Below are 21,946 nucleotides of genomic sequence, written 5' to 3'. Positions count from 1 at the left end.
CCAAGATGAACAGAAATGCCTTTAAAATGATTATCACAGGGAAGCCCCGGTGGCACAGAGGTTTAGTGCCGCCTGCAGCCCGGGGCATGATCCTGGAGACCCTGGATCGAGTCCCACGTCAGGCCCTCTGCATGGAGCCTGCTTCTCCCTCTGCCTGTGTCTCTGCCTCTCTCTCTCTCTCTCTCTCCATCTCTATGAATAAAAATAAATAAATAAATAAATAAATAATAATAAAATGATTATCACAGGGGTGCCTTAGTGGCTCAGTTGGTTGAGCATCTGCCTTTGGCTCAGATCATGACCCTGGGGTCGTAGGATGGAGCCCTGTGTCAGGCTCTCCAATCAGCAGGGAGTCTGCTTTTCCTGCTCCCATTCCTGTTACCCCTATTCCTGCTCTCTCACTTGCTCAGCACTCTCAAATAAATAAATAAAACCTTTTAAAAAATAAAATGATTATCACAAAATGTTCTATAGGTTTTAGTCTATTAATGAACCAGAAGACTGTCTTCTCTTTCTTAGAGACTCTTCCAGTCAAAATTGGCCTTACAAAGTCTGTTCATTCCCTAACTTTACTCCTTTTTCTCTTTGCCTTCTTCTCTATTTTGTTATTTCAGCATAAAGGTGCAGAAATAATGTTTTAATTACTAAGCCCTACAAAACACGGCAGTCAAAACAAGATTTGTACTTAAAATACTTTTTATTCTCCAAAATGAATTTGTTTATCTAATTTCTCAAAGTCTCTATGTAGCAATTATAGTGTTGTTGGCAAACTATGAAAGATTTTGCCCACAACTACAATTAACTTATCATTGTGCAACACTGTAACTTTATATTAACTTTTCTAACACTTAGAGCCTGTTGAAAATCCCAGTGATTTTTCCAAAATCTTCCTATACCCAAAGTCTTTTTGAAATTGCACATAATAAAGCCATTTTGTACACCATTTATATTCCAAAACCCATAAACAGCTCCCTCCTCTACACAAAATAACATATTTCTAGAAATACATTAAAATGATATAAAAGCATAATGCCCAAAGTACAATTAAGTAGAAAACCTACAATCATAAAATTCCTTTATCGTTTAAAATAACAAACTTAGATTCCAAATCCTATAAACAATATAAATACACTATATGTGTTCACTATATATTCAATCCCAGGTATTAAAAATAAATATACAATGGGAAAAAGAAACCCTACCAATTCTGTAATGTCACAATGTCATCAATTGGGTATAAAATAAATAAGCTAGCTATAATAAACACTTTGTTTTAAAGATTTTCTTTTAAGTCATCTCTATACCCAGTATGGGGCTTGAACTCACAACCCCAAGATCAAGAGTCATATACTCTACCAATGGAGCCAGCCAGGCGCCTCAAGCGCCTCAAGTGTTCAATAAACACTGAACAAACCCTCAATTAACAACTATTCCCAAGCAAATGTTAAACAATTGGGAAAAGAGATACTTTGGAAGGCCTACCTCTCTACCTTGCTCAGTCCAAGCAGCACAAAGATGGTGGAACTAATAATAATGCCCTTGTTATTCATAATTATCCTGCATCAAGGAGGGACATCAGAATAAATTTTAATCTAACAGGTTCAAATTACACACAGATAGTACTTCTACACAGAACAATAAAACTTACTATTTTGAGAGGCAATATGTACTAGGCAGAGATTAAAAGAGAGTTTCTGGAGCCAGACAGCACAAGGTCATTTTCTCCTAATTCCTAGACATGTGACCCCAGACAAGTCATCTGTGAAATGGGGAAAATAGGAGTATCTGCCCTAGGATTACCGTGAGGACTAAATGAGTTAAAATCTGTAAGTGCCTGATTGTGGTTGGCACAGCTTAAGTGTTTATTACTGTTTTTGTTGTTGTTAATTACTAATCATGGTTTGGTTTTTCCCCACTAACAGGCATTTAAAAAGCTGCTTTTGTTTCTCCCTTCACCCATTTTGCCTCCTCAAGTTTATTCACAGTTACAAAATAAACTCTTGGTATTGGACCGAACAAGGTCACAAGGAAATAGTAAATGCAGTTCAGTCATTCACATACCTTCTGCTAATTCTGGCCATACAGTTTTCTGTTCTGCCAAAACAAAAAGGCTTCCCAGACATTCCCTACCTTTCCTGGCCTATCGTTCAATTATTCAGATGTCTCTCTTCAATGCTTTTATGAGTCATCACACTGCAATGTTTATCTATCTCTAAGGCTCTGAGAACCTGGTGGCCTCCCAGGCTATGTTTGCTGAATAACAAAAACCTAATTTCTTATAGATGCTCTAAAAAAACCTAATTTCATATTTCTTATTCTTACCACCTATATGTACAGAGCATTCGTCCCTAAGCAATGCAACTAAGAACTGTTTTTAGCCCACTGGAAATGATTTTGACAAAATAAGCAATGTTAACATGCTACCAAAAATTAAATCTAAATACCTACCCTTGCCTACCATACAACCAGATGCTGCAGGCCCTTTCCCAGTCTCACTAACAGCTCTCCAGACTTTGCTAGCTTCTATTACAGCACTTCACACTTCACTGGGCAACTACCAAAAGCAATCAGCACCATGTTACCAGCATGGACTCTAAAAAATGAACTCTAAAACATCTCTTGAGAATTGCAAAGAAGGCATGAAAGAAACAAAGAAAGAAAGAAAGAAAAGGAGAGAAAGAAAGAAGAAAGAAAAGCCAAGCCAAGCCTGGGGATGGTTGTTTTCCCCTTTGGGGAAAAAAAAAGCAAACAAACAAATGCATATATAAAGGCCACATGAAGTACAGTTTGGATTTATTCAAGTCCACCTCAAAAGCCTAAAACAGTAAGATGCAAAGTGACACAGAAAGAGGACTAGGTTTCCTACAAGATTTTAGCTAGTCATCTTCTCTTCAAGGTTTTGGAATCGAAATGGTAGATTTTTTTTTTTCAAAAAAAAAAATTTTTTTTTTTTATGATAGTCAGAGAGAGAGAGAGAGAGAGAGAGAGAGAGAGAGAGAGAGGCAGAGACATAGGCAGAGGGAGAAGCAGGCTCCATGCACGGGGAGCCTGATGTGGGATTCGATCCTGGGTCTCCAGGATCGCGCCCTGGGCCAAAGGCAGGCGCCAAACCGCTGCGCCACCCAGGGATCCCGAAATGGTAGATTTTTAAGCTAACTGAAGAAGTTTAAATTATAAAATGTAATAAAAAGCAGTTGCAAATACACAATACCAAAGGCTTCTTCCAATGTGGGGATAGGTATAATTGTTCCTGCCTTTACATTTATATTCCCATTGAAAATAACAATTTAGATACCAAAACTAACCACAAAAAAACAAGTTATCAAGTAACTTTTCAAATACCATCCTATGAAACACACACACACACACACACACACACACACACACACAAATACTATCCTATGCAGTATAACTGATTCCACTTGATCCTCACAGCAACCCTGGGATATTAGGCTAGGTAGGCACTAGCAACATTTCCACTGAATAAACAAAATTTAAGCTTCAAGTGTTTGACCACAAAGGAGGGGCTAAACAACATATGGTTCTTAAATACAAAAGAAGACACGGAGCCATTAAAATCACGTTGCTGAAGCATGGGGAAATGTACCCAATATGCTATTAAGTAAAAGACCAAGGAGGCTACAGAGGTTTGACAAAGTGGAGGGGAGGTCAGTGAACAAACTTTAGCTTTACTAGGAGTGACATGGGAACCATCTTAGAGTTCTGTGGGGGGGAAAAAAAACAATCTGACTTCCATTCTAAAAGGATTAATCTAGCTGCTCTGTCGAGAAAACAGAGTGCTAGAATAGAAGATGACTTGCTAAGACGTTACTGTGGGTGGTGGCAACAGGGGGAAAGAGTGGTCAGTTTCTGCCCCAGAAGTCCACAGGCCCTTCTGACAGAGAGAAGACAGGAGAGAAGTCAAGGATGATGACATGATTTTTGCCCTGAGCAACCACAAAGAATTTCCACTGAGTTGAAGAGAGTGCAGAAGAACAGGACTGGAAGGGGACATATTAGGAATTCAGTTTTGAACATGTCGAGCTCAACATGCTTATTAGGCAGGCAGAGATGCCAGGCAGAGAGCTGCATAAACTGCCTTCTAGAAACAATTCCATCCCCACCTGTGTGAGGCTTACACTCTTCCTTACAGCAGGCCTGTAAGAAGTGGTTTTAAAACTCAATTGTTTGATGATAAGGGATCAGGTAAATAAATTATGGTTTACTTTTTTTGTTATGGTGAAAAAATTTATATTTAGATTTATAGCCGACTGGACTCAGTTTAGATGATCCCAATCTGATCAAGATGTTGACCTTGGCCACATCAATGTCATAGAGCTTCTTCACAGCCTGTTTGATCTGGTGCTTATTGGTCTTGACATCCACAATGAACACAACTATGTTGTTGTCTTCTATATTCTTCATGGCTGACTCAGTAGTCAGGGGGAACTTGATGATGGCATAGTGATCAAGCTTGTTTCTCCTGGGGGCGCTCTTTAGAGGATATTTGGACTGACTTCGGAGACCCTGCGTCCTGTGGAATGTGCGTGTCTTCCTTTTTTTGTGACTATGTACACCTTTCAGCACCGCTTTCTTAGCTTTCAAAGCCTTTGCTTTGGCTTCGGCTTTGGGAGGGGCAGGGGCTTCCTTCTTCACCTTAGGCGTCATCTTCATGAAAGGGCTAAATTATGGTTTATTAATATAACAATATTATAGAGCCATTACGATTATGTTCTTCAGGGATCCCTGGGTGGCTCAGCAGTTTAGTGCCTGCCTTTGGCCCAGGGTGTGATCCTGGAGACCTGGGATCGAGTCCCACATCAGGCTCCCTGCATGGAGCTTCTCCCTCTGCCTGTGTCTCTGCTTCTCTCTCTCTCTCTCTCTCTGTATCTCTCATAAATAAATAAATAAACAAACAAACAAACAAATAAATAAATAAAATCTTTAAAAAAAAAGATCATGTTCTTCAAGAATACGTAGAAGAAGGTGCTCAATAAGTTAATGATAGTTTATCTCCCCTAAAAGATGGTACATTCCAAGGATACATTCCAGGATATCATCTTAGTAAGTTGCCACACGAGAAGTCATTGTGTCAGATGTGGAAGAAAATACAAAGTCTGTTTTGGGCCTGAGGAAAGCAAGGCAGAAGCGGCTTTAAAGACTGACGGGGCAAAAGAAAGGTCAGGGTGGGGATCCCTGGGTGGCGCAGCGGTTTGCGCCTGCCTTTGGCCCAGGGCGCGATCCTGGAGACCCAGGATCGAATCCCGCGTCGGGCTCCCTGCATGGAGCCTGCTTCTCCCTCTGCCTGTGTCTCTGCCCCTCTCTCTCTCTCTGTGACTATCATGAATGAATAAATAAAAATAAAAAATAATAAAAAAAAAAGAAAGGTCAGGGTGTAAAAAGGTGCACGGCAAAGTCAGGGGCCAGCAGATAGGCTAAATTTAGAAGGCTAACTTCAAATGTCATTCTAAAGGACAAACTCAGTTTCAGTCAACTCCCAACTGGGTAAAAGTACTATTATTCCTGTGGCACCTCTGTTCCCCAACATTCTCCCACATACATGCACACACCTCACTGCTGTAGCTCCAAACCCTGACTACAGGAAAATTGTGTCACTTCAAATTTTTAAAAAAAGTTTAATGCCACTGGTACCCACATGGATTTCCATAGATTTTATGAGTTCTTCTCCCAGTACCACATAAGCCTCATCGCTGTTCACCTTCTTTCATTCCAGGGACCAAATGAGTGTCACTGAATCAATATGGACATCCCATTCAAAGAGTAAACATTCCTCTCTTTGGAAAAAGGAGTGAAGTGTCTGGACGGATTCAGAAAGAGGGGGCAAGAGAAAAATTTCATGGGCATGAACCAATCACATGATAAGCCCTGGTCACTGATATAAATAGGTATGGTACATAATAGCTCTATTTGCAAAGTGAGGACTTATTTTTTTTCCCATAGTTTGCATATTTTTTCAAAGTAAATACTTAGTATATATGCAGTAGATAGATCCATAAAATATATAAATTTATAGAGGTGCCTGGGTGGCTCAGTTGGTTGAGCATCTGACTCTTGGTTTTGGCTCAGGTTATTTTCTCAGGGTCATGAGATGGAGCCCCACATTGGGGTCTGTGTTCAGCACAGAGTCTGCTTGGGACTCTCCCTCTCCCTCTGCTCACCCCCTCCCCTCACTCATGCACACACTCTCTCTTCCTTTAAAAATAAATAAATCTTTATAAAATTCACAAGCTGAGACAATAGGGCAAAACCCCAAGTACCCACCAGACAATTAAAGAATAGGATTCTCACCTCTGCAGCTCCACTGTCTGACCCTCCCAGATCTCTCTGCCCACCATCTCAACTCTGAAGCATGTTAAATTTTGTCATTATTGCCTTACTTTTCTTCATAGCTTTCCCATGTGTTTGTAGAGCATAAAGAATATAGAGAACAGCTTTGCAAGCTTTGAAATTTATATAAATACACCAATGTCTTCTGAGTTGCTTGTATAGCTACAGTTTGTTTATAATTTGTGTGTGTGTAAACAGTAATTCTTCTCTGCTGTATATTTTATGTAAATGTATCACGATTTATTTATCCATTCCCCTGGATGGATACTGAGACTGTTTCCAGTTTTTTGCTCTAAGAAAAACTGTGCTGCTAAGAGTTTAAATGCCCAAAAGGTGCCTCTGTCATTTAAGTGTCTGACTTGACGGCTTGGGTCTTGATGTCAGGGTCTGAGTTCAAAAAACAAAACAAAACAAAAAAAGGGTCTGAATGCCCAAATCTTCAGCAGTTTTAGTGACTCAGTGAAATAGTTATAGAGGTTATAAGTTATAAAGATACATGACTGAGTGTGAATGAGATAAGCAGTTCACAGAATGCATTCTCACAAAGGTCAGTTAAGAAATACTGAGCATTCAGCGGTTTAGCACCTGCCTCCGGCCCAGGGCATGGTCCTGGAGTCCCAGGATTGAGTCCCACATCAGGCTCCCTGCATGGAGCCTGCTTCTCCCTGCTTCTCTGCCTATTTCTCTGCCTCTCTCTGTGTGTCTCTCATGAATAAATTAAAAAAAAAAAAAACTTAAAAAAAAAATACTGAGCATTCCATCTCTAAGGTTAGAACACATGGTGTGGATGTGGAGAAGTACAGCTAAAGAGCTGGCCTTATCCTACATCTCCAGCCACACTGGAAAGCACTCTGGATGCTGGATTATGGAGTTTACACCTCAGTCTGATCTAACTAATCATGGCTTATTCCAGAAAAGACTTCAGGAGACCTCATTCTGACTGTAGGCTAGAAAACACATTCAGATTTAAAAGAATTCCTTTAGGGACACCTGGGTGGCTCAGCAGTTGAGTGTCTGCCTTTGGCTCAGGGTCTGATCCCGGATTCCCAGGATGGAGTCCCACATCGGGCTCCTTGCATGAAGCTTGCTTCTCCTCCCTCTGCCTGTGTCTCTACCTCTCTGTGTCTCTCATGAATAAATAAAATCTTTATTAAAAAAAAAAAAGAATTCCTTTAAAAAGTCTTTCTTTCCGGGGATCCCTGGATGGCTCAGCGGTTCAGTGCCACCTTCAGCCCAGGGCGTAATCCTGGAGACCCGGGATCGAGTCCCACATCAGGCTCCTGGCATGGGGCCTGCTCCCTCTGCCTGTGTCTCTGCCTCTCTCTCTCTCTCTTTCATGAATAAATAAATAAAATCTTTAAAACAAACAAACAAAAAAACCTTTAAAGAAAAAAGTCTTTCTTTCCAAACTTCCACTTTGTCCCTTCCTCCATCCCAAATTTTCATTAATGGACATGAAGTCATTCTTTGTACTAGTTGTGATGTGCAGCATTTCATTTAGAAATGTACATGTGGAAAGGGGCATCTGGTGGCTCAGTGATTAAGCATCTGCCTTTGGTTCCTGTTGTGATCCCAGTGTCTTGGGATCAAGTCCCACATCAGGCTCCCTGCATGGAGCCTGCTTCTCCCTCTGCCTATGTCTCTGCCTCTCTGTGTCTCTCATGAATACATAAATAAAATCTTAAAAAGAAAAAAAGAAATGTACGTGTGTGAATGAAAAAACCTTCAAAGGGGCACCTGGGTGGCTCAGTCGGTTAAGCGTCTGCCTTCAGCAGGGGTCATGACCAGGGTCCTGGGATTGAGCCCCATGTCAGGCTCCCTGCTCAAGTGGGGAGCCTACTTTTCCCCTCTCCCTCTTCCCCTCCCCCTACTCATGTGCTCTCTCTCTCTCTCTCACTCTGCTCTCCAATAATAAAATCTTTTAAAAAAGAAAAGAAAAGGGACACCTGGGTGGCTCAGCGGTTGAGCATCTGCCTTTGGTTCAGGCTGTGATCCCAGTGTCCTGGGATCAATTCTCACATCAGGCTCCTAGCAGGGAACCTGCTTCTCCCTCTACCTATGTCTCTGCCTCTCTCTCTCTCTGTGTCTCTCATGAATAAATACAATCTTTAAAAAAAAAAGAAAGAAAGAAAGAAAAAAGCCTTTAAAAATGTACTGTGTGTTTGGGCAGCCTCGGTGGCCCAGTGGTTTAGTGCCGCCTTTAGCCCGGGGTGTGATCCTGGAGACCTGGGGTAGAGTCCCACATCAGGCTCCCTGCATGGAGCCTGGCTTCTCCCTCTGCCTGTCTCTGCCTCTCTCTCGTTCTCTCTCTCTCTCTCTCTCTCTGTCTCTCATGAATAAATAAATAAAATCTAAAAAAAATAAACTTAAAAAGATTAATTTTTATAAAAAAAAAGTACTGTGTTAGTAATTAACAGGGTGGAAAAAAAAAAAAAAAAAAAAACCAGGGTCCCTTCTATCCCACTAAGATTTGAGCAATGAAAAACAAAAAAGACCCTGGGCAAAGGAAGATTCATAAATATATGAAGGAGACTTACCAAAGGGGTAGCTAGAGACATATTCCCGTAGTTAAAGATGAAGCAAACAATTACAATTTAATCACCTAAAGGATCGTGTTGGAACCAGCTTCACCTACCCTCCTGTTTTTCAGAGGGGAATTCATGCAGTTTCAAAGTCTCCAGATTTACCATAAATGTGAGCAGTTCAACCATTAATTCTGCCCCATTTTCCCTTTTAAGAGTAATTAGACAAAAAAAAAAAAAAGGTTCCAAAGTGGGAGAAACTTGGAATATAATGGGATATTTTTAAACAAAGCCATTTGTATGCACTTGGGTCTCCAAAATGTCAAGGCAGTAACATTTATCTGTACCATGGAAAATATTCTGAGACCAGAAAGTGCTTAAATAAAACTGCTTCTACTCAGTTTTCAGATTTGGCATGTTCCCTAAAGTACTCTTCACCCTCTTCTACTTTTTCATAAGAGACCTTATGGTAGGAACATTCCATTGCATTCCATGTGCAATCAGCTATAATCCCTGTGAGCAACAGTCCAGGCCAGCTTGCCAGCACAGCAGTCTTTTAATGCAGCTAACACATGTGGCTATAGCAAAGTTATTTCATTTTTTGCAATGAAATACATGCTTTTTCCCAATCTTAAACCCAACTTTATTTTTAATAAGCCATTAATACTTTCTAACAGAACAAATAGCTTACTTAAAATCTTTCACACAAAATTATTTGATTACATTTTAGTCAAATTACTAAGAAATGGCCATATAAATTAAAAGCAGAAAGAGAAAACATTAGCAGAAAACTGAAACCATCAAAAATCTAGAGGAAAAAGTCTCTCATACAATTAATTAGTTTTCCAAGAACAAACACCTTTCAAAGGAATCAAAATTACCCCAAAACTTCTGAGCCATAATAAAGTATTTATCTAGAAAATAAACCTTACTTTGTCCAAGGCTGATTCATCAAATTAGGATTTTTGTTTCAGTAGACTAATGTTAATTTAAAAGTCACTAATTTCTGGGAGTGCCTGGCTGGCTCAGTGGGTGGAGTATGTGACACTTGGTCTCAGAGTTGTGAGTTCAAGCCCCACACTAGAGGTGGAGCCTACTTTTTAAAAATATATTTATATATACACACATATATATGTATATATATGTATATATATATATATAAACAAATAAATGTCACAAATTTCTCCTGCTAAATGTTTACATGCAGAGAGGCAATGTCTTATAGCTAGATGAAGGTCAAGAATACCCTTATCTAGTCATAACACTAGAAAGTTCTAATGAGCTGCAATTCTGAAATTTTCCCCAAACACACCAGATTTTTTGCTTAAATCCTACTTACTCCACAAGGTCCAGCTGAAATGCCCCACCATCTACAAATCCTACAAGGGTCCTTTGCACTTTTTAAAAAACCCTTGTTTATGGCAATTACCACTTTGAACACTTACTTTGTACTGAGTTTATTTCAGTATGTCTTGTGTCCTCTACCACAAATTTAAAACTCCTTAAGTGCAGGTCCTATGGTACATATAACTGTAATTCTTATAGACTCACATTAGAGCAAACTCTCAAAAGAGAAAGGAAATGATAAGGCAGAGCAGAGCCACTCACCCTATTGTCTACAACAGTTTTGAACACAATATGATAGAAAAACCATTTGGAAAAAGAAAAACCATTTGGGAGTTCAGCACTACGCTTAATGTGATCCATAGATTAGTTTGTTTTGTTTTGTTTTTAAGATTTTATTTATTTATTCATGAGAGACACAGAGAGAAAGGCAGAGACACAGGCAGAGAGAGGAGAAGCAGGCTCCATGCAGGGAGCCCGATGTGGGACTCGATCCCAGGTCTCCAGGATCATGCCCTGAGCCAAAGGCAGACGCTCAACCACTGCGCCACCCAGGCATCCCCATAGATTAGTTTTCATATGACCAGTACAATATGCCCAGGCCTACTGCAACCAAATTATTACTTTTAATAAAAACTAGGCATTTCTTCATTATTTTTTTCACAAAAAGATCAATATATTCAATCATTCTGAAGAGATTTTTGTGGGAGGTAAGCAAGAAGGTGAATAGAACTTAAATCTTCACAAACTATAAAATTTACAGCCCTACCCTCCAAAGGTATGTAACTAGGGAACTTATTTTCTCTTTCAGTTTGCTATCTTCTACAAGTGAAAACATTTGACATTCTTCATCCAGAATGGATATATTTGGATAATTTTACTTTTCCCCCCTAAACTGACAATCAAAACAACAAGGTCAAAAAGAAAGCTAAATATCTTAGAAACAATGAGCTCTAACACCTTTTTTATAACCATTAATAATTTCTTAGTAAGCTTTTAATCTAAATGATAAAAAAAAGCAAAGTCAGAAAATCTAGCAGACATAGATCCATTTCTCAAACTATCCAGAACTACAGAAAAACTTTTTTAATAAGATTTTATTTATTTATTCATGAGAGACACAGGCAGAGGGAGAACCAGGCACCATGCAGAGAACCCAACATGGGACTCAATCCCAGGACTCCAGCATGCCCTGAGCCAAAGGAAGACGCTTTAACTGCTGAGCCATCCAGGCGTCCCCAGAAAACTTTTTTCTTTTTTAAACAATTTATTTATTTATTTATTCATGAGAGACAGAGAGAGAGATAGAGAGAGAGAGGCAGAGACACAGGCAGAGGGAGAAGCAGACTCCACTCAGGGAGCCCGACATGGGACTCGATCTCAGGTCCCCAGGATCAGGCCCTGGGCCAAAGGCGGCGTTAACCTGCTGAGCCACCCGGGCTGCCCCCCAGAAAACTTTTAATTTTACTACATGCTCTAATAGTCTTATTCTCCTAGATAGTCAGTTGATTACTTTTTTTAATATTCTATTTAGTACTCAGCATATCAATATACATATAGTAGACATAAAACCTATTAACTTAAACAGATATTCTTTCAGGCTAAAATCTCAAAGGAAACAATTTTTACAAATTATAAACATGAGCTGTATTATTCAGGTATTTAAAACATGCCACTGAGAAAGGGATAAAAAAATAAACAAAACAAACGTCATCAAGACTGAAAAATAAACCACTATTATACCTTATCACTAATTAAAATGGTAAAATATGATCTTAGAAAAAGATATTGCTGCTTACACTATCTCTGGAAGGAAATAAAACACAAGTTGCTTCTGGGGAGAGGAATGGGTTGACTACGTGATAGGTGATAGGAAGTGTTTTAACTAAATATTTTTTGTACCTTTTGAATTTTACACTATGTGAATGAATGTTTTACCTAATCACAAAAATAAATAAAAATTAGGGGGAGATGAACACAATGCTGTCTGACTTTGACAATGAATAAAACTTATAGACAATTTAAGATGTGGGCATTCTGGGGATCCCTGGGTGGCTCAGCGGTTTGGCCTTTGGTCAAAGGCGCGACCTTTGACCTTTGCCTTTGGTCCAGGGCGCGATCCTGGAGTCCCAGGATTGAGTCCCGTGTTGGGCTCCCGGCATGGAGCCTGCTTCTCCCTCTGCCTCTCTCTCTCTCTCTCTCTCTCTATCATGAATAAATAAATAAAATCTTAAAAAAAAAAAAAAGATGTGGGCATTCTAAAAACGATTTGTCATCAAGAAAAAAAACACCAGTATCATTATTTATATTAATAAAACACCTCCATTTGTTTTTGTACAGTAAATTGATTTTTGCATTTCATGAATAGGGCCTTTTAATACTCATTTCTTTTTCTTTTTATTTTTTTAAAGATTTTATTTCTTTATTCATGAGAGACACAGAGAGGCAGAAACATAGCCAGAGGGATAAGTAGGCTCCCTGCAGGGAGCCCTATGCAGAACTTGATCCCAGTACCCTGGGATCATGACCTGAGCGAAAGGCAGATGCTCAACCACTGAGCCACCCAGCTGCCCCCTCTTTTTTTTTTTTAAGATTTTATTTATTTATTCATGAGAAACAGGGAGAAAGAGAGGTAGAGACACAAGCGGAGGGAGAAGCAGACTCCATGCAGGGAGCCGGGCGTTGGACTCGATCCCAGGTCTCCAGGATCATGCCCTGGGCCGAAGGCGGCGGAAACCGCTGAGCCACCCGGACTGCCCCCAGGTGCCTTTTAATACTCATTTCTACCTAAAAGTTTTTAGTAAGATTTGCAATCCTATAAGGGAAGTAACAACAGATATCTGTAACATTGGGGATTTCTTCTAGATAATTCTGTATGCAAAACATATCACAGAGAAAAGTAGTTCTTTTTAGGATTAATTCTGGCTCCTGACCCAGGATTTCTAAAGTCTACCTTTTAAAAGAACTATATACTAGCATTTTTAGAGGGAATGCCAACAGTCAAAAATGCCTCCAAACTAAGTTATAATTAAATACATTTTGCAGAGAGAAACAAGAGCTCAATAATTAGGATTTAGCATGTTCATATCACCACATATACTAAAATTGGACTACTACAAATTAGAATGGCCCCTGTGCAAAGATTTACTTACATACTGTGTAAAACATTAACTCTTAACATGAAGCACAAAAAACAACATAACTTAAATGAGTGACATTTCAGAGCATAAACATTTTTCTTGGGGCACCCAGGTGGCTCAGCTGGTTAAGCATCTGGCTTCAGCTCAGGTCATGATTTCAGGAGTCCTGGGATCAGGCCCTGCATCAGCCTCCCTGCTCAGCGGGAAGTCTGCTTGTCCCTCTGCTCCCTACTCCCACTTGTGCATTTGTTCTCTTGCTCTCTCTCAAATAAATACATAAAACAAATAAATAAATAAAAATCACTTAAAAGGGATCCCTGGGTGGCGCAGCGGTTTGGCGCCTGCCTTCAGCCCAGGGCATGATCCTGGAGACCAGAGATCGAGTCCCACGTCGGGCTCCCTGCGTGGAGCCTGCTTCTCCCTCTGCCTGTGTCTCTGCCTCTCTCTCTCTCTCTCTCTGTGTGACTATCATAAATAAATAAAAATTTAAAAAAATAAAAAATAAAAAATAAATAAAAAATAAAAATGAAAAGTCTAATAAAAGAGGCAAACTCATAGTAACAGAGAACAGAATGGTGGTTATCAGAGGGTAGGGATGGGGGCAAAAGAGGAGATACTGATCAAAAGATATAAACGTTTAGTCCTGAGATGAATAAGTTCTGGAGACCAAACGTGCAATATAATGACTATAATTAATGTTTTATATACTTAAAATTTGCTGAGAAATAGATCTCCAATGTTATTACCACAATAAAAGTGGGTAACTATGAGAGGTGATGGATACATTAATTAGTATGGATTGTGGTAGTCATTCTGCAATGTATACATATATCAGAACATCACACTGTACACCTTAAATATATACTTTATTTCCCACTGATAGAATCCTCTACAGAGAACACTGGCTAATGGCCCACAAATAGATGAAATCAGAATGGTTTCCCAAACAACTTAGCATTAATTTGTGTGCCTGGAAGAGCAATGATTCTGCTTTATCACAAAGTTGTAGGTTTCAAGATAGTACAACCTACCACTACTTTAAATAATTTGCCTACAAATCCATATCAAGGCATTAATAAAGTTACAAAATAAACCAGCTTAAGTCTTTTCACCTAAGCAATTATACATAAAGAAAGAAACCAGAAAGCAAGGACTTCGATTTCAATAATAAATCATCTTATTTTTAAAAAAATTATAAGCAATTACTTACAATTTTGTAATAAATTTACAAGTTTATTTTCTATTTATAGCTACATCTGTTGTTCAACTCAAAGAACCATTGTTAAGGAATGCAAGTAAGTTAAGATCATCTTGGCAAGCTCAAGTACCATTTAAAATTAAGAAAGAAAAATAATCTTAGAGCCTCAAAAGATACATTTCACATCATGATTAAGTAAAAATCACTGCTTACACCTTTATTACCATTAAGATTTCAAAGTTATAACTAGCTAAATTAATTCAGTTCTCCAAGGATTTCTCAATCATAAAGAACAAAATAAACAGTCCATATTTAAATATGCTACAGCAAATATCACAGGGGGAAGAATTTAGTGGATCATTCAGAGTAGCAAAGTTCAAAGTGTTACTACCCAATGTTCATTTATTCTGTTCACAGTAAGAAAGGAAAAGAGAAAGGATAGGAAGATGAGATATAATTGGTAGAAAATAACAAGTACTCACTGGTCGAGTTGCCTTGCATCTGAATGATGCACTTGGACTCTTTGCTGGTCTCTCGAGAATTGAAGGGCCGAACCCGCACAGCCACCTTCACTGAGGCTCCCGACATTCTGATGGTCTTGTTATATATATGCAGTCCAGAAATAAAGAATCAAATCTTCTTCTGAAGTTATGTTCAAGTTTCTTTTAAAAAGAAAACAATTCCACACAGGTGGTCAGAATTAAAGAAACAATGGGCTAACATGAGTATAAAGGCTATTTATTTACTCTCTTATATCCTAGTACTATTTCTATTTCCATTTCTTAAAACCTCGTTCCTTTTCTTCCCAGACCTTATATTCTCAAAAACTTCCAAATAAAAATTGAAGACTGAAATTTATTTTCCTATTCCATTATCGTTTTCCCATACCTAAAAAGTCCCTAAATATAATAATAACAACAACAATAATAATTACAACTGCAACGTAACAGGCATCTTTCTTGCTGTTTTTCTGGATCTAGAGTAATATATGAAAAATACCAAATGTTAAAGAGAGTTCCTTACACAAGTAACTCCATCCCCATCTGCAAAACCCCTTATTACCTTCCTTTGAAGAAATGCTCTGAACTTCCTATATTTTAACTGCAGTTTGAAACATTTAGTTACATGATATAGAATTAAACAGCAAAGGACAAAGATAAGCCCCAGCAGCTCCTTCCACCTCTAAGTACCCAGGGATTCCTTTAATTTCCACAGGTACCTCATGTGACCCTTATAACCATCCTGTACAATAAGCAGAGAAGGTTCTACCCTCTGATGTACCACTGACTCATGGCAAAATCAAATCACTACATTTCACTACTGAATGAAGCCACAGGAAAAAAATGTGAACATTTTTCAGAGGAATAGTTTCCCTCCCAACAGAACAAAACACAATTCAATGAAAAGAACACACATAAGTAGTCTCCACAAGAAATGACAGATCTCAATTTGCACTCTATCCATTATATAAACATCTTCAAGAGGAATCAAAAGAAAAAACTGAAAAAGAAAACCACATATAAGTCTAATTATAAGGGAATCCATATAAAATTTCAATCTCATTCTTTCCCAATTAAGTAGAAATTAGCAATCCTAAACTACAACTGCACAACTACCAATGCTTTCCAATAAGGCAAAAATCAAAACAAAACAAAATAAAAACCAAAAGGTCACTCTTTACCTTATTACACTGTAGCAGCACTATCTGAAATTCTTGTTTTTAGAACATCTTGCTTTTTGTCCATCTCTCACACCTCCACCTCAGAGATCTTATTTGCTACCACTTAGTCCAGTGCCTGATGAAAGAGTTTATTAAATGTTTGTTGAAGGAGTGAATTAATGAATTGCAGTTGACCCTTGAACAATATGGGTTTGAAATGCACAGGTCCACTTGCACATGGATTTCTTTCAATAAATACAATACAGCATCATAAATATATCTTCTCTTCATTATAATTTTCTTAACACTTTCTTTTCTCTTTTTTGTTTGAATATAATACATAACACAAGTAACGTACAACATGTCTGTTAATCAGCTAGTTATGTTAACAGTAAGGCTTCTGGTCAACAGTGGGCTATTAGCAGTTAAATTTGAGAGGCTGTGTTAAAAGTTATACATGGATTTTCCCCTCCAGGGGGGAGGGAGGGCAGGCACCCCAACCCCTGCATTGTTCAAGGGTTAACTGTGTATTTCCCAGTTTTGAGAATTATCTGTTCAAGTCTTTTGTCTGGTTTGCTGACATATTTTGGTTTTGTTTCAAATAATTCTGATATTTATTGATATTAATCTTTTTTATATTTGTTGTGATATTTTTCCAGTCTGTTTCCCATTTTATTGAACATTAAACAGATGGTTCTTGTTAAATATATCAAACATTTATTGTAATTACATTTATCAAATGAAAGCTTAGTTATTAACTCTCCCAGTCAATAGATCATCACCTATAGTCACTAGCTGAATACTTTGCCAAAAGAATGAATAAAGCATTCAGAAAAAGCAAGACATAGAACACACTTCAACCTCCCCACAAAGTTCACTGTGATATACAGCCATCAACGGAATACTCAACATACTTCATGATCTTCTCCCCCAAACTAGCAATCTCTGTCAATCTTCTCATTTCTATTGGACCCCATACCATAATCTTGCAGTCATCTTTGGTTCTTTCTCTTTGAATTTTTATTAGAGTTAACATTAATGACATACCATATAAAAACTTTTAAAACATAAATTTGCCTATTTCTATCACTTCCTTCTGCTTATTCCCATTGCCATTATTCTAACCCACTGCCACTACCTAACCTAGTCCTCATTACCTCATACTTGCAATTACCATACTTTCAATAGTGGAACTGATCTCTGAGCTTTTCATTTGAAGCACAAAACCGAACCACACAGGGGTCTTGTGAAAAGCAAATGAGCCTGGTATTTCAACAGTTCTGAAATTTTTTGGTTTTGTTTTTCATTTTCCAAATTATGTTGCGAATCTCCAGCTGAGAACCTTGCTTTATGCAACTGCTTAACCTTGCTGCAATATTAACCTTTCTAAAGCATGACTCAATTCAACTTCCAAACTCAAGAACCTCTTCTTATTCCCAGTGCTTACAACATCAAGACCAAAGTCAAGATACTCTGTGTTCTAGTGGAGCTCCTTTACCATCCCCCATACATGCTCTTTCACACTTTCTAACAATTTCTCCCCTACAATGGGCATGTGAGTTTTCATTTTTCTCCTATTTGATGGGCCCGCTCCGGTCGTACCTCTTCCTAAAATGACTACTCAAACATTCCAGGAATCATGGTGTTTTCTACAGCACTTATAGTCCCAAACACATTATGATAACCCTGCTATCATTTCATGTGACTGCATTCTATCTTGTATTGTTCTTTAATACTCCCCCAAAGTGAAACTCCTATTGCCTCGAAAAACCCTGTGAAGGGCTCCTTTATAAAATGGTTAATTCCAAGTCTGGGCAAGAAATTTCAAGATGATTCTGGTACATTTTATTGTGATCACAAGCAAAATAAAATCTATCAAAGATGAATAGAGTCATGGCAAAAGAACACAAGCACCAACTTAAAGGGGCTCCCAAACATGGAATAATTAGAGCATAAAAATACACACATTCATACAAACCACAAATGGATTGAAAAACACCAAATATATAAATTCCTAAGTTCATAATGATACTTTTAAAAAGCCTCATTATTCTGGGATGCCTGGGTGGCTCAGTGGTTGAGCATCTATCTGCCTTTGGCTCAGGGCATGAGCCTGAAGTCCCGGGATCAAGTCCCGCATCCAGCTTCCTGCGTGGAGCCTGCTTCTCCCTCTGCCTGTATCTCTGCCTCTCTCTGTGTGTCTCTCATGAATAAGTAACTAAAAATCTTAAAAAAAAAAAGTCAGAAATTAAATTTTTTTTAAAAAGCCTCATTATTCTGAAAACTAGCAAAGAATTAAGCATACATATATATCCTGTATACGCTGTACTCCAGGACAGCCAACTAGTCAATGAGGGCAAGTTCTGGGACGCCTGGATGGCTCAGCAGTTTAGCACCTGCCTTTGGCCCAGGGCATGATCCTGGAGTCCCAGGATCGGGTCCCACACTGGGCTCCCTGTGTGGAGCCTGCTTCTCCCTCTGCCTGTGTCTCTGCCTCTTTCTGTGTGTCTCTCATAAATAAGTAAATAAAATCTTAAAAAAAAAAAACAAAAAAAAACAATAAGCTTGGTTGTAGAAAAATATGGCATTAAAAAAAAATGAGGGCAAGTTCTTCTCACCAAAAAAAAAAAAAAAAAAGTCCAGCTAATAAATGCAGACAAGATGACAGAATTGGAATGTCACCATTTTCCATCCCTAGTAATACAAAGGCCCTCTGCAACAATCATCACCAGCTACCAAACAAACAAACAAAAAAACAAACAAACAAAAAGCCTTAGATGAATGACTGGTTGATATGTGAACACTTTATTGCTTGGATTAGGCTGACAATATGTGAGCCAAATAATCAATCTTAACATCACTAAAAGTGGGACACCTAGGTGGTCTATGCTTCCACCTGTGCTACAATAAGAAACACAAAGCACTACCTAGGAAGTATTCTTATCCTACCCCTTTTAAAAAGAAAAAAAAATGAAGAGAATGAGCCTCAATTCAAACTACCAGTTACAGGACACACAGTGGAGCAAATGAAAATTTTAAATGACACCTAAAAGATACAATCAGCCAAACCCAGAGTACAGAAAAATCTACAGGTCATGTCATGCAGTTTCTTAAAATAAATGGCATGGGGGAAGGGAAGGTGTAGTAAAAGAGACCTGTATTAGTTACCAACCAGATGCAATTATTTTTTTAATCAAGAAACTCTGCCAAAGGGACGCCTGGGTGGCTCAGTGGTTGAGCATCTACCTTCCGCTTGGAATGTGATCCCGGAGTCCCAGGATCGAGTCCCACATCAGACTCATTGCGTCGAGCCTGCTTCTCCCCCTGCCTCTTTCTCTGTGGGTCTCTCAAGAATAAATAAATAAAATCTTTTTTTTTTAAGATTTTATTTATTCATGAGACACAGAGAGAGAGAGAGAGAGAGAGAGATTGAGAGAGAGAGAGGCAGAGACACAGACAGAGGGAGAAGCAGGCTCCCTGCAGGGAGCCCGATGTGGGACTCGATCCCAGGACCCCGGGATCACGCCCTGAGCCAAAGGCAGATGCTCCACCACTGGGCCACCCAGGCGCCCCAAATAAATAAAATCTTAAAAAAAAAAAATTTGTCAGGAGAAGACAGAAGAAATGAGTTTGCCAAAATGACAATTACTGAATACTGTAGATATTTAAGTTAAAAAAAAAAAAATGAAACCTTCTTTGTATTCTATCCAAGGCCTGCCAAAGTGCTGAATGCTGCTGATTTACAGAGACAACAAAGGCTGAAAAGTCCTGGTGTGTTCTTTATACAGAACCATGCATCTGTAAAATACTAACATCTCCAACATCTGCTTGCTTCTATCCATCTAATCAACTGCCAAATTAAATAGCTTCTACCTATAAAATTTCTTTCCATTTCTACCCCTGGCATCCTTTTTAGATCTTCAATGAATTTCTTACCCAAGACTGTTAACCTTACCACTTTCTCTTGCTTCCTTCTACACAATACTGCCAAGTTCATCTATTCCATCCATACGAAGTGGTACCGCCAAACTGGTCTTTCTGAAGCACAAGTCTGTTCATATCAGTGTCCACTTAAAAATCCTCAAAGTTCCTCTACTGTCTCCCAAGCAATGACTGGACTTCCCACACTGGCATTCAATGTGTTCTGCAACATAAACCACGTATTTTTACAAGCCCACAAAACACTGCCTTCCATCCACATTCCTTCACAACCACCCACCAGAGGGCTTCCTGAAAGTATTTCATGATTTTCTGTTCCTGTGCCTTTGCTCCAGTGAACACTGCGCTCTTCTTCCTCTACCATTCTTCTCAAAATCCAATTTATTCTTCTAAGATCTTCTTGTATGGGGCAGCCCAGGTGGCTCAGCGGTTTAGCACCTGCCTTCAGACCAGGGTATGATCCTGGAGACCAGGGATCGAGTCCCACCCGCGTCAGGCTCCTTGCATGGAGCCTGCTTCTCCCTCTGCCTGTGTCTCTGCCTCTCTCTCTTTCTCTCTGTGTCTCTCATGAATAAATAAATAAATAAATCTTAAAAAAAAAAAAAAAGATCTTCTTGTATGCCATCTATGTCTAAAACCTTCACAGAATCTCTCCACCTCCCAAAACAAATGCTCACACTTTTCCATTTATTACTACTCAGCTCATCAGCCTTACCCGGGGGCAAAAAAGTTATTTACTTTTATCTCTGCCATAGATTTTCAGTTCCTTGTGGACAAGAACGGAATTTTAGTCATGTTTCTAATAGCCTAGACACAGGGTCTCAAGTATAGTAGTTAAAATATTTTGGTTGAATTCTCAGTTATTGTGTCAACAGGCTGATGTTTGAGTGTCATTAATAAAAACCGTAAGTTGTTCCAAAATAGAGACAGGTTGTTTGATCAAAAGGAAAAAGGATAAAATTAATTTCAAATTCCTTCCTCATTAAAAAAGCTAACAGTCATTCTTTTTTGGAAATGATAATAAGTAAATTTTAAAATTACTTTCCTCCAAATAAATAAGTATATAATAAAATTACTTTTTCTCAAACTTGAACCTAGAAGCTTTTCTCAAATTTGAACCTAAGAATATATATTTCTTTCTTTCTTTTTTTTTTTTAAGATTTTATTTTATTTATTCATAGAGACAGAGAGAGAGGCAGAGACACAGGTAGAGGGAGAAGCAGGCACCATACAGAGAGCCTGACGTGGGACTCAATCCCCGGTCTCCAGGATCATGCCCTAGGCTGCAGGCGGCGCTAAACCGCTGCGCCACCGGGGCTGCCCTATATATTTTTTTCTGATTTAACAGTCTTGAGGTAAAACTTCAACCATCTTCACAAGTGAGTTAAAATTCCAGTCATAGGAAACTAGAGTTAAATGAACCATAGAGACTGTTACTTTGTTTCTTCCCTACTACTATAAACAGTATCTCTTTATAATAGAATTACATCAAAGAATTACAGCTTCAAAATTCCCTGGCTCTTCAAGAAAAATTATATAGACCAATTATAGACCAATTATATAAGTCAAGACCAATTATAGAAGTCTGAATCCAGGTTTAAATTCCATATGGAAACAATAATCACAGAATACTTTTACGAAGTTACAGGAAAACAATACTTCTTATAATTAGCATAAAAATCTATTTTCCAAGCTTTGAGCAGCCAAAGGAAAAAAAGGCACACAGGAAAGAAAATCACACATACTCTATATAAATCACTTACACAGCCTCAGTTCTAGACTGTCCCTCTGACCA

General features: G+C 38.6%; 1 protein-coding gene across 19 annotated transcripts in view; it reads right to left on the bottom strand.

Annotated features, from left to right (window-relative positions):
* KIF1B (kinesin family member 1B) overlaps positions 1-21,946 on the bottom strand; it is a 147,973-nt gene that overhangs the window by 117,318 nt on the left and 8,709 nt on the right. For all 19 annotated transcript variants that reach the window (XM_072731261.1, XM_072731278.1, XM_072731271.1 and 16 more), the window contains exon 2: positions 15,035-15,214. In XM_072731261.1, the coding sequence (XP_072587362.1) occupies positions 15,035-15,140 (106 nt within the window). In that variant the 5' untranslated portion in view covers positions 15,141-15,214. The remainder of the gene's footprint in view (positions 1-15,034; positions 15,215-21,946) is intronic.

This window comes from Vulpes vulpes, chromosome 12 (genome assembly GCF_048418805.1).
Source record: "Vulpes vulpes isolate BD-2025 chromosome 12, VulVul3, whole genome shotgun sequence".
Taxonomy (NCBI): Eukaryota; Metazoa; Chordata; class Mammalia; order Carnivora; family Canidae; genus Vulpes; species Vulpes vulpes.
The sequence above is the reverse complement of the archived record's forward strand: the minus strand, read 5'-3'. Positions and strand labels throughout refer to the sequence as shown.